This window comes from Chroicocephalus ridibundus, chromosome 6 (assembly GCF_963924245.1).
Source record: "Chroicocephalus ridibundus chromosome 6, bChrRid1.1, whole genome shotgun sequence".
Lineage (NCBI taxonomy): Eukaryota > Metazoa > Chordata > Aves > Charadriiformes > Laridae > Chroicocephalus > Chroicocephalus ridibundus.
In genome coordinates, this window is record NC_086289.1 from 18,235,171 (window position 1) to 18,247,775 (window position 12,605).

Sequence of the window (12,605 nt, forward strand, 5' to 3'; positions counted from 1 at the left end):
TATACTTGTCTTTCTCCCTTCAGCACAGCTGTTAAGAAAAGACCAAGGTAAAAATATCCCTATTGCAATAAAATTGAGCCAGTGACTGAGATATCTTTCTCCCTTAGTTAAGTGCTCTCTGACTACTCCTGCTTCAATTTTTCCCCTTGTTTGAGTACTTTCTGCACTATCTTTTATTTACCTAGGCTGGCATTAACATGACTCATATTGTCCAGTTGTTGGGATGAGTCAGGAAAAAAGGTCTCTCTGTCTATAAACAGAGTTCTGGGGAATATAAATAAATAACCTGCTACACCTTACGAGAAAAATCCTTCAGCTCTGCTTGTGCTCTTCCTGGGTGCCCTGCTTGCCCTATCAATTAGGAATGAAAATGGTACCTGCCCTGTCACTGATTCGCAATACTGATATCTAACTAGTCACTGAAGTTAAAGTTCTCTCATTCCAGATGGAAAATTAAGATGGTATGTTGTGTATTTTTCTTTTTTTTTTTTTTTGTGCCAAAATGAAGTACAAACTTCTGTCTCCAACAACAATGATTTTCTCCCTTTTTTTTTTTTTTTCCATTTTTCCATGATGTGAATCAATGACTAGTAGTCATTGACTAGTCAAAGACTGGTAGTCTCTAGGTTCCTATAGCAGTATAGATCACAGGCTGAAAGCAATTGTAATACAAACTGACCATATCTTTCAGTTTTTCTTAGTTCAGATTTGTGCTATACTTCAGACCAACGGCATCCACTTCAGGGGCCCATAAAGCTGAAGAGGATCCTTGGCATTCTTCATTCAGAAGTGTATAAATGTAAACAAAACTTGAAAGAACTATATCTTACACATACATAGTTGCTAGCTGGCAACTAAGCACCACACAGCCGCTCGCTCACTACCCCCAGTTTGGATGGGGGAGAGAATCGGAGGGGTAAAAGCGAGGAAAAAAACCTCATGGGCTGAGATAAAGAAAGCTTAATAGGTAAAGCAAAAGTGTGCATGCAAGGAAAGCAAAACAAGCAATTCATTCACTGCTTCCCATGGGCAGGCAGGTGTCCAGCCATCTCCAGGACAACAGGGTTCCATCATGTGTAACGGTTACTTGGGAAGACAGACACCATAACTCTGAACGTCTCCCCCTTCCTTCTTCTTCTCCCAGCTTTACGTACTGAACACAACGTCATATGGTGTGGGATATCCCTCTGGTCAGTTGGGATCAGCTGTTCCAACTATGTCCCCTCCCAGCTTCTTGTGCACCCCCGGCTCAGGCACTGGCGGGGTGGTGTGAGGAGCAGAAAAGGCCTTGGTGCTGTGTAAGCACTGCTCAGCAATAACAAAAAAATCCCTGTATTAGCAACACTGTTTCCAGCACAAATCCAAAACATAGCCCTGTACTAGCTACTATGAAGAAAATTAACTCTACCCCAGCCAAAACCAGCACAACCTGTAAAATTTCTCTTGATGACCTAGGCATGTTTGCCCCTTTTTATGACACTTCCCACTGACGTATGTGAAGCTACTTAAAGTGAGAGAGAGAGATATTTTTAGGGTGGATTTAATTGCATGCAGTAGTAATCTCCTGAAGAAATGCATCTGGGAGGGTTACCACTTCTTCACTCTCTTCTCAGCAGAACTCTGTGTGTGTGTGTATTGTAAATTCTGTTAATTTTGCCTTGCAATTTAAAGGAATTAGCTATAGGATGCTTTCAGGATTCTGTCTCTCTCTCCAAGATACTGTGGTATGGTGATTTGTCTCTCTGATAATTTCACTCCAAAAATGTGCACATTTGCTATCAGTGCCATATTCTATTGAAATGTACACCTTCAGATAATTATTCAAAGTGGTGCAATTACTTTATTTAGATAAGTGTGTGTATGGAAAATAAGCTTCAGTATCAGAAACAAACCTTGTGGTACTTATGTGTGGTGTTCCATAATGGGTAAATCAGGCGTGCATCACCCCAGTTGTGTTTGCAGTTTTGAGAAAAAGCCTAATTTTTGCCCACGGCCAGGGATCGCAGGGCTCTCTCAGGTACACACACGCTTTCAAAAAGGCTGGTGCTTTGGGTCACACTTCCTTCTGAAGCCCCTGAAATAGCCGTGTGTATAGTGTCCTAAGAGTACAGAGTCTTAAGGACGTTAGTAAACTTGTTTAATTCATCCCCTTACTTCTCACCTAGATCAGAGGGTTGTGATACAAAGTGTGAATTTCTTTTAAATACTGTGATAATTCATTTCTTTAAAGGTAAGCAGTTCTGTGTTGGGAGTTTCTTCACTAGTGTGCTGAAGAGGGTTGATTTGTTATTGTTCCCACAAGATGGAGCTGTCTACATATGCAATTAGTATGGAATTTATACTTCTAGCGAATCTTAAGGAGCTCTGTCAAAATTCTGTTTTAGATCACAGATCACCATTTTATTAGTAGCCCTGCACAAAACAGTACAATGTAGAACATAAAATAGTAACTGTTATTTTAATGAGGTGGTTAAGGCAGTGTGTCGGGATGTACGTAGTATTGATTTCTTCCCCCCCAGTTTTAAACATTTATTCCCTATATGATTTTGAATTAAATATTGTGATAATACCCCTGAGAATTATTAATCAGTATTTTATTTATGATCATTAAAGTGAAGCGTAAGTAGCTTTAATATTGAGAAAAAATAATAAATACTAATTTTTGTAATAGTGTATTGCCTATGCTACATTGTATGTGCTTCCAGAATTTCTGGCTATGTTGTATGGAATTGTTTGATAACATTTTAAAGAGAAATCTCCTCATTGCAAATTATTTCCCTCTCCCAGTATTTTAACAGCATGTCTGCCAGTGTTGGCAGATCTGAAATCGATAAAAAGGTATCAACACAGCCATGCTGAACTGCAGACAGTGGATATACCAAAATCATCAGGCAATGTCTAAGTCCAAAAAGGCAGTGCATTGCTACCACTAAAGAAAGTTTTGTGATACACACTCAAGTATGGAGTTCCTCTTGCACCATCTTTTTGCAGTCCTGTTCTCATTTTAGGTCTCTTTGGCCTACTGTGTTTTACTACTGTTTTCACTTTACTGTTATGTTACACAACTTACAGTTACAAATACACAGCGATAAATGTTAAGTCTCTTGTCTTTGTGATAATGATATTCCCTTCGCACTTCCCTTTGAGAACATTGGCAGGAGACCTAAACTTGGAGCCTCCTTCCACCCTTAAATAAAAGGCTCAAGGAAGCAGTAATAAATTGAATGTTTTTGCTGGTTTTTGCTTTAGCATCCAGTGCAGTATAGATAATGAGTCCAGCCCATTCACAGGCAGCTCATGCATGCCCGATATCTGTGAAGGCACTGTCTGATGCCTCTGGTCCTCCTAATATTTTTATTTCTTCCCCAGGAACAGTAGTCTGGAGACAGGTGGATGTCCCTCTATGTCCACCCTGTAGGTTACAACTTCTCTGACCCTTTTGTTATAGAGAGAGAGCAGCACTCATGTAACCAGCTTGTACCATGTATTTTGGAGCACTACATCAGTTGTTGAACCTTTTTGTTATCCCTTCCCCATTTCTTTACAGGTAACAGTCCTTCCAGGGTCTACATGCTTCCCCCTGTGTCTTCAGCTGCAGAATATTAGGTTGCCTAATGAGAGCTCCCTCAGTGCTGACTATGTGTTGTGCACCTTTCTTTCCTCCCAGGCCAGGTTGCTGCTTGTCCCTCCAGCCAGCACCAGCTTCTGTGTGCAGGTGTTTCCCACTGGCAGGTGTGGGTCACTCATGATCTTCTACCACAGCCCTTTAAACCTCAGTCATCCTGGGCAGCCCTGAGGAGTGAGTCTCTTTCAGGCAGTCTGACAGGAACCTCAGGAGGAAAGACTGATGGTCATACGTTTGTTCCTTCCAGCTGTCATTTCAAACTGCACTGGTGGAAAGGGTGAGGAGTATTTTTCCCTTTGTGAACCGCATCATGGGTCAACAATCTTTTATGTTTTTTCCCTGGTGCATTTTGGAGGAAAGAGCCTGCCTTTCAGTACCATAGCCTTGTTTTCCTATCATAAGCAAAAGGGTGATATTCTAGGAATATTCTGTTGAATCGATTTTTCCCTTAGAAAATATCTATAGCAAGCAGGCTGTCGGGAGCTGACTTTCTTCCTTTGGGCATGTAGGACAGCTTATTACCTTTCTCATTTCTCTAACTTCAGTTGCTTCTCTGAGTATATCAGCCAAGGTCGGGAGGAACTCAAAAAGGATGAAGAATCTAGTTTCAAGAGTCTTTTGAATCTCTTCTATACCCTTTTCTTCCTTGAAAGGCAAAGTTCTTGTCAGACACTCAGCTATAGGTTTGTTGAACTGGTGATGATGACCCCAGATCTTGTCAGAGCCCAGCTGCCTGGTTAGAAAAGAGGATCTTGAAGAATATGGGAAGTCATACTTCTCCAAGAAGACTGGGAGGGAAGTACTTTCTCTGTACTTAAGAGGTGTAGAGGCTTTGACTCACTGTTGCCTGGGTCTTGAACTTAAGACTGTGGTTCTACAAGCAACGCTGAGATCATTGGAACTTCAGTCTTCCCCCCCGCATCTTAAGATTTATTTATTTATTTATTTATTTGTTAAAGCGGCTTCTCCTTATGGATTTCTGGAGGAAATTAGAGGCAAAAAAAAAGGAATTTAAAGATTTTTGATCGCCTGATTTTATTTGAACGCTTGTAGTTTGCAGTACAAACATGTTTGTATATGTATATCATCCTCGTACTGCTGCTCTCATTCTATCTGAAAACCTGCTTCAAAAATTACCTGTCTCTGCTGTTGTTGCTATAACAATTAATGAAATTTTGGAACTGCCTGTGCCTAACCTTTCTTGGGAGACTTCATACTTTTGGTTTCCAGTACAGTTCTCTGTAATACCTCTTTTCTCGCTTCCTCTGCTAAAGTCTAAAGCTTTAAATTGCCCCGTCTCCTTTGCTCGGTCTCATGCTTGAGCATTTTTCCACGCAGCTTTCTATTTCTGATGCAGCTCAACAAGCTACGACAGTAATTTCTCCAGGAGTCATCTTTCCTGATTGAGGTTTATAAGTGTACTATTCAAACAGTGAGTAAAAGAAACCAAAATACTTGATTTTAGCCATTCCTGAAAGTTAGATCCCATTGAGGTAGCAGCATGTCGTGGTTTTGCTTTGGGAGATGTTGAGGGCGGGCAGGAGGAGGCAGGGAGCAGTGGGGATTGCCTTCCGCCAGGGGTCTGGCTGCTGCCACACAGTGCTCCTGTCCTTCTGGCTGGAAGCATCCGACCCTGATTTAGTTGGATAACTCTGATGTTAGGAATACCAGAAAAGCAAATTTGTATGTTTGCACTTATTTATATTTAGCAAAGAGTGGAATTTGATGGAAAAGCGATCCATGCTATTTGAGGTGGTTGGAGAAACTGATTCTTTTGTACCCGTATTTGAGCATTAGGGCATAAATAACAGAGCAGTGAGGCTCAGGTCAACCATGATGTAAGTGGTTAAGCACCTGGATTAATGCCATAAGGGCTGGGTTCAGTTTTGCGCCATCTCTTTCTTTTAATGCTTATTTTGGTGGAGTGGATCACAAATGATGCCACCGTAACATCAAGTTTGCGTGCTTTTCTTTTCTTTTTAAGAGAGAGATTTCAATAAAGATCCTTGTGTATTATTTTTAACTGGGGGGAAAAGTAAACAACTTCTTGTTTGTATTTAACAGGTCTGTATATGATGACCAACCAAATGCACACCAGAGGTTTATGGAAAAACTAGATGCCTGCATACGTAACCATGACAGGGAGATAGAAAAGATGTGCAATTTTCACCATCAGGGCTTTGTGGATGCTATTACAGAACTTCTTAAAGTTAGGGCTGATGCAGAAAAATTAAAGGTAAGGACCTAGTTTTTCAGAGTTTCATATATCATTGCCTTTTAATTCAAAAGAAGTAATTTGACACTCTTACTGAAGAATAAAAATTTAGTGATTGTCACATACAGTGTGATGTTTGCAACAATTTTTTAAAAGTGGATTATGTAGGATTTGTGATTAGAGCTGTGTTGCTTGATCCAGTAATTTACATTTACAAAGATGAATATTTTATTAGGTCTAATTCTGATTTTTTTAAAAATGTATGTTTTCAGAAAATGCTACCAAAATTATTTTGCCCTTTTTAAAGGCTTTCTTAGAAGGTAAAGAACAACAAATGGTAAAACTAATATTTCTTGCGTAGGTCTCTTTTCTAATCATGCGTTTACACATCAGACCTTAGAAAAAAGTGAAACTCTTGATTAGAAAAATAAAAATACTGTAATTATGCATGAAAAATAAATTTTCTTTACTCTGTAATGAGTAGGAGAGTAGGTGGAGTTAGTAGTTTTCATTAGAAATGAGAACTAAGATTTACTCCCAAATCACAATGCAGAATAGTGAATTATGAGATCCGTCCCTTTTAGCTCTCTTTACACTTTTGAGAGCAAAATATGCACACCAGACAGAATGAGCATAGTTCATCAGAGGTTATGATTAGAAGAGCATTATATAAAGGATATTCAGATAACAAGAGACCAAATACAGCGTCAATGAGGTCATTGAGCATCTTTGTTCAGAAATTAATGAGATTTTTAATAAACTAGAATGTGCTTCCTTATTATGATGACCTAATGAGTCACTTACTATGTGGGAAAATCTGAGGTCGAGCTTTGCCTGCACCTGCAGCATTAAAATGTTGCTGTGGTTTGGAGATTTCCACGTTTGATGTTAATCAACCACCCAGTGTTTGCATTCAGCAAAGTATGAATGTTTAATTACCATAAAATGCAATCACCATTTCTTACAGACAATGAATGGCCCATAGAGCTCATTGAGGTTATCAAAAAGGGACCAGTGGTCAATTGGGTCAATGATTTGAATTGTTTGACAGACCTACAGAAACAAGGAAAGTTCAAAAATCCCAAGTAAATTTGAGAAGTTTGCCACAGAATCTGTTAGAAAGAACTGTCATAAGTAATTGAAGTTAACAAAAGCCCTTTGCGATCAAAAGTTCAAGTTCAAGCTGTAGAGTTAATTTGAATTTGCATTTCTTTGTTCTAAGTTTCTCATGAAGCATGATCTGATTACAAGGGTGAGCAGTCACATCAGGGCAATATATGCATATTTGTCTAACAAAGGTGAAATTATTTTTAAGGTCCAAGTTACTGATACCAACCGAAGGCTTCAGGATGCTGGGAAAGAGGTGAGAAATTGGTGCTTCCTATATGGGCATTATGAATATTTGTACCAAATTAAATTTATTTGCATAATTTAATTGTGATTTTCTTTCTCTCTCTTTTTTTTTTTTTTTTTTTTTTTTAAATCTCTAAGGTGATAGCTCAAACAGAGGAAATCATCCGATGTAGGGTTCAGCAACGGAATATTACAACAGTTGTGGAAAAACTACAGTTGTGTCTTCCAGGTGAGTGACCTATAGCTAAATATGACGGCAAATTAAATACAGTAAGTCACAATAGCCAAAATGGTAAAGAATATTATTTTTTAAGTTGTGGTCCTGTAACACCCAGTTTAACGGAAAAATTAGTGGGATTTAAAAAGATGTCAACATGTAGCTTCCACGTCTTTTACGATATTTGGCGTAGAGCAATTATGCCACGTTGTGAGAAGACAGCGAGACAGATATAAATGATGCAAACAATGTAGGCACATACAGATTTAAATGAAGTAATATTTTGAATAAGATAAACAAAAAATTTGTTGCTTAAGAGCATGGTTTGTACTGTTTGAATTTTAGAGAAAATACTAATGAATCTATTTCAGTGTTGTAGTTTTAGCTCTGTGCCATTACAGGCTTTTTTTAAATTAAATATAAGGGCTCTAAATGATGTTTCAGAGAGGTAATATTATAGCACACACAGCTCTGTAAGGATTTTATCCTGTTTGTGATATTGTCGTAAGACAGATTTGAGAATTTTCTTTGTAAAGGCTTGTTGTTGACTTGTTATGAGTACAGTAGGTGGTACTGTTGCCATTTAATGGAGACAGATCATAGACTGGTAAGGCAGATAAAGTTATAGTATGTAGTAAGTAAATGAATATGCTTGATGCATGTAGTGTCTACTGTTTTGTTTAATCTTAATTCTTTTTCATTTAAAAGCTGTTAAGAGCTCAATTCTTTTTTCTTTCTTAGCTGCATTCTAGAATTTGTTTTTGCTAGTTTTATCACGTTTATGTTACTGTTGGAATTAGATAAGATAAATGTAGCATATCTTTTTCTATGGTTTATTTTGTCCTTTACAGTATATATTTTCCTCTTTTATTAACTAAAGCCACAATAAGATCCATGGGTTAATCTGCTTGTTTTTATGCAGTGCTGGAAATGTACAGCAAACTAAAAGAACAGATGAATGTAAAAAGGTGAGTGTTCTTATTTCTGTGAGTAAGATACAACACTTGTAAGTAAACTGATAGAATAGCAAACACTAATGTAGACAAGTAAGTATTCTAAGTCCTGTATCTTGGTACGTGTAGTCTTTTTTCATAATACCTTGTCTGTGTTTTAAGAATGTCACTGCAAGTGAACAAATGTTATATTAAATATAAAAAATTTTAGGATCTTAGTGATTGCCATGAAAAATAATGTTTACTTCAATAAGCATGACATGCAGTGAAATTATTATAATAAAATATGAAGTAAGTGTGTTATTTTTTAATACTTTAAACAGTTTAAGAAGCAAGAATACGATGATCCTTAGGGAGTAAAGAACTTTCAGAGTACATTAATACCTGATTAATCTATCCTGATGTATTTAAATCAAATTCATCATCCAAGAAAAAGGACATTTTACTTCATATACCTTTCTTTAGACCTATCTGGTATCTCTATGCTAATCTTTTGTGTGCATGGGATTATGAAAAAGAAGTGCAGAAAATGTGTTGCAGTTTGTTTTTGGTTTTTTTTCCCCTCTGTGACAAATCGACTTGTTAAAAAAAAAAAAGAAAATTAAAACTATAATTAAAAATAAATTTCTAGAGTAATGGTTTCTAACTGGTACATGACCAGTTGCTCCTTCCTCTGTTGTGTCTTCACTTTTCATCTTCTCAGAGTAACCCCAGTATCCCCAGTTCTCTCTCCATGGTGGCTTGGCTGCCCCCCTGTAGCTGCCATCCTGTCCCACTGGGGCCGATGCCGCTGCCGTGCACCTCATGCACACCCACCCCAGCAATACTACTGCTGCTGTTCTCTCCTTCCTGATTTCTACAGCACCATTGCCACCTTTATCCCTGCCTGCTTTTCATACAGCCTCAGTCAAACCAATTGCTCTGCGTCTTCCCTTACTGGATTCATGATGGTTGTCGTTGCCTCTTTATATACCTGGCACCACTGCAGGGAGCTCCTGCTAACAAGTCTGTCTGGACCTGAGCGTTTCCATTTGGGACTAACTATGCATAGTCAGGTGTCTACTGGGCTACTGTGTAATCTAGATTTACTTTTGGACTGTTTGTCTGGATTTCTGTTGTCTGGGTAGCCAACACCTCCTGTCATACTGCCAGACATCTGAAAATCCTCAACAACGGCCACTGTGTATGGGTAAATCAGCTCTAAAGCCTGCATGCAGACATGTCCAAAATGCCTCAGATCTACTACACACAGATCAATCAGTAGTGCAGCAAATCTGATGCACCGTCGACAGTGGTGTATATGCTACCTGATACCTGTGTACACATGCTGTCTGGGAGGCTGTCTGCAGAAACAGAAGAGCTTTAAGAATAAGCTAATAGCTGTGGGACTATGCTGTCTCTTACTACAACCAAAACTTGCTAGATGTGAACCAGAGTGGTAGATCTTACCAGCTTGACTACTATACACTCTTTCCTCTGAACAGGACACTGGTTTGACATCTGCTTAGAGTAGCTGGCAGCATGTTGTCGCAGTTCTCATGGAGCACCTCCGCAGAAACATGTAAGCAGTCCAGTGCCCTGGCTACTGTGGTCAGAGAGCAGACTGCAGAGTGTCCTGTTTGAATCGCACCACTTCCTTCTGCAAGGTGGTCTGTAGAGTGAGCAACGTTTAGCGTGTTGAAAATATGGAAACACTGGGATCAAGGCCTGCATTCTCACATTCCCTTGCTCTGTCAGGCAAGACAAGCAGCATCCCGGTTTTAGAATTGCAAGGGAAGCTACAGTTCCTAATGTCATCATGGAGAGATCACTTAGGTGAGATAAAATTGGAGATGGACTTTAGCATTTTGACTCCATGTTCATTAGTAGTTTTGTAGAGTCCACTGATGGTTCATATGCTTTCTGAGAAATCATCAGTACTCTTTAAATCTAAAACTAAATTTCTATTATTTAAGAGATTCAGGTCTGATAATTTCCCCATGGAAGGAGTTGCCAGCCAGGAAGTCTCAAAAGTCAGAGGACGATATACTGAATTGAAGGGTTTGGACATGTCATTGTCATACCATAAAAAGATCTAAGGGAGCGGGGAGATGCCATAGCTTTGATGTACCATACCTTGAAATCACATGGAGTGCAGAAGGTTTAGATTCTGCTGCAGGCTACTGCTCCAGCTCAGATATCTCTTCCATTAGCTACGCTACAGTTACTACTCTGCCTGTGACAATTCCCTATAATACAGCCTAGAGGTGGCTATCCCATGGAACTTGTAGGTAATTTAAATGGTAATTTCCTTGTGCAGGCAACAAACAAATCCAGAGTGCGTGTACCTGGCCTTTATCACTAAGTGACTGAGCAATAGCAAGGGCATCCATAGCATCAGTGCAAAGACCTGGCAGTTGATGTGTGCAGGTACAAGGAATTTCAAAGCTGACCTTCCTAAGTTTTGCTGTGAAGCTTTCCTGGAAGAGGCAGAGAGAGGAGCATTCACAGTCTCAGCATTCATTTTCATTATTCCACCATCTTACAGTCTTGCATTATGCATTTCTAATGTTTAAAGGAAGGGAAGAAGAAAGCGTGGATATTCTGTATTTTGGGGGGACAGTTCTTTTAGGATAAAGACTGGAATTCCATTTCCTGTCTCCATGGCAGACACCTTTTAAGATAATGCAGGATTTTGGGTCTGAAACACATACTGGTTTGTGCCGATGGAATGGAGGTTTACTGAGGAGTCCAAAAAGCCATCTGTTGATAGCAACTTTTGGTCCCTACGAACATGGGCTACGTTTAAACTAATGACCTAGAGGTGAAAGGCTCTGTATCCTATTTATCTGTCTCCTGAGCCATGCATAACACAAGTTGACAAGAACTATAGTTGTGAGAGGAAGTAACTGCGGAATCTGCTCTAAGCAGGCACAATTGGCTGAAAAGAGTTATGGAGGGTTTAAAGTCTTAGCTGAGGAAGCACAAGGGAGAGGCGTGGTTTCTCCACCGCTCTCCAAAACACCTAATGTGGGCTCTGCATTTAGACTGAGCTACCTAGGTCTTTAGTTTTAAGTCAGAGATAAGATAATCGCACATTTTATGCAGCTCTGTTACCATGGCCGGTGTATTTCAATTTTGATACGTATCTCTGGAGTACGTTCCCAGCTGCTTCAAGAGATTGTGTTCTAATTTGGAATTGTTAGAACTGGTGTTTTTGCAAGTATTCTTCCACAATGGGTACTACAAAAAAAAAACCCCAAGCCCACTATACAATGAAAATAATTGAATAAATCGATCTGCTAATGTTGTTGCTGAATCTTCTTGAATCTACTGTGAGAACGACTAAAGAAAGAGTATGGTCTTTCAGAGTGAGCTTTTTGCGCTGAAAGATTTGGATTTGTTTTCTGACCGTACTATAAGCTTTCTTCTGAACTGTGGGAAAGAGAGAGTTCATTAGTTATTTAGGTTACTAAGTCTCACTGAGACAGTCATGCAGCCTTTTTCTGCATAAACCTTCCAAGCATTCAAATAAACCGGAAGACATAAAGGATGCCAATAGGAAAACGTCATAATTTCTATAATTTGGTTATACCCATGTCTGTATGGAAAGATATTGGAACAGATAAAACCGACGGTGATTTGTTTTTGGTTTTCTACATTGTTTTGGAGCCACATCAAAGTGAAGCACTGGATTTTACCAACTGCAAATCAATACTTCCTGGAGGTATCGTGAATCTGGCAAAAAGCCCCCATCAAAATATATATTTGATACTGAACTGTCAGCTGCTTTCTTTCTCATGGTTCTCACAACCGTATTTGTTTGATAATTTCTATTTTTTAAAAAAATTCCTATCACATCATTATGGATGAAAAAGGTATTCCACAGGTCCTGTTTCTTTCACACAGCAACTCTTTAATCTCATTTTAAGAAATACTGAGCTTTTGACTCACTTTACAGAAGTTTTGGAGTTAGTAGTGCATTGATCTCCGTTCGTGGTCCTTTGGGGCAACTGATAAAATTGGTATGCTGGGGAAGTTTAAAAATTAGGTTTAGAATTGGTAAGACAACTAGATTCAAAACCTAAATAAATAGTTGTTCCTGTAGTGAAAGATTTTCAATTGCAATTTCAATACATCATCTTCAAGATCTCTGTGAATGTGACTTTCCTGCAGTATTACTGAAGAAGTCCAACGAATTCCCTTAAGTTTGTTTGGTAAAGTACAAAAAGTTTTTCATATTTACTTAGTGGAAATGTAGTA

The 12,605-nt window shown here is 38.9% G+C and overlaps 1 protein-coding gene across 10 annotated transcripts in view; it reads left to right on the top strand.

Annotated features, from left to right (window-relative positions):
• EXOC6 (exocyst complex component 6) overlaps positions 1–12,605 on the top strand; it is a 99,135-nt gene that overhangs the window by 15,612 nt on the left and 70,918 nt on the right. For all 10 annotated transcript variants that reach the window (XR_010071557.1, XM_063338260.1, XM_063338261.1 and 7 more), the window contains exons 2-5: positions 5,690–5,861; positions 7,156–7,203; positions 7,332–7,422; positions 8,333–8,378. Coding sequence is in view for 9 of the 10 variants with exons in the window: in XM_063338260.1 (XP_063194330.1) it covers positions 5,690–5,861; positions 7,156–7,203; positions 7,332–7,422; positions 8,333–8,378 (357 nt within the window). In the remaining variant the exon portion in view is untranslated. The remainder of the gene's footprint in view (positions 1–5,689; positions 5,862–7,155; positions 7,204–7,331; positions 7,423–8,332; positions 8,379–12,605) is intronic.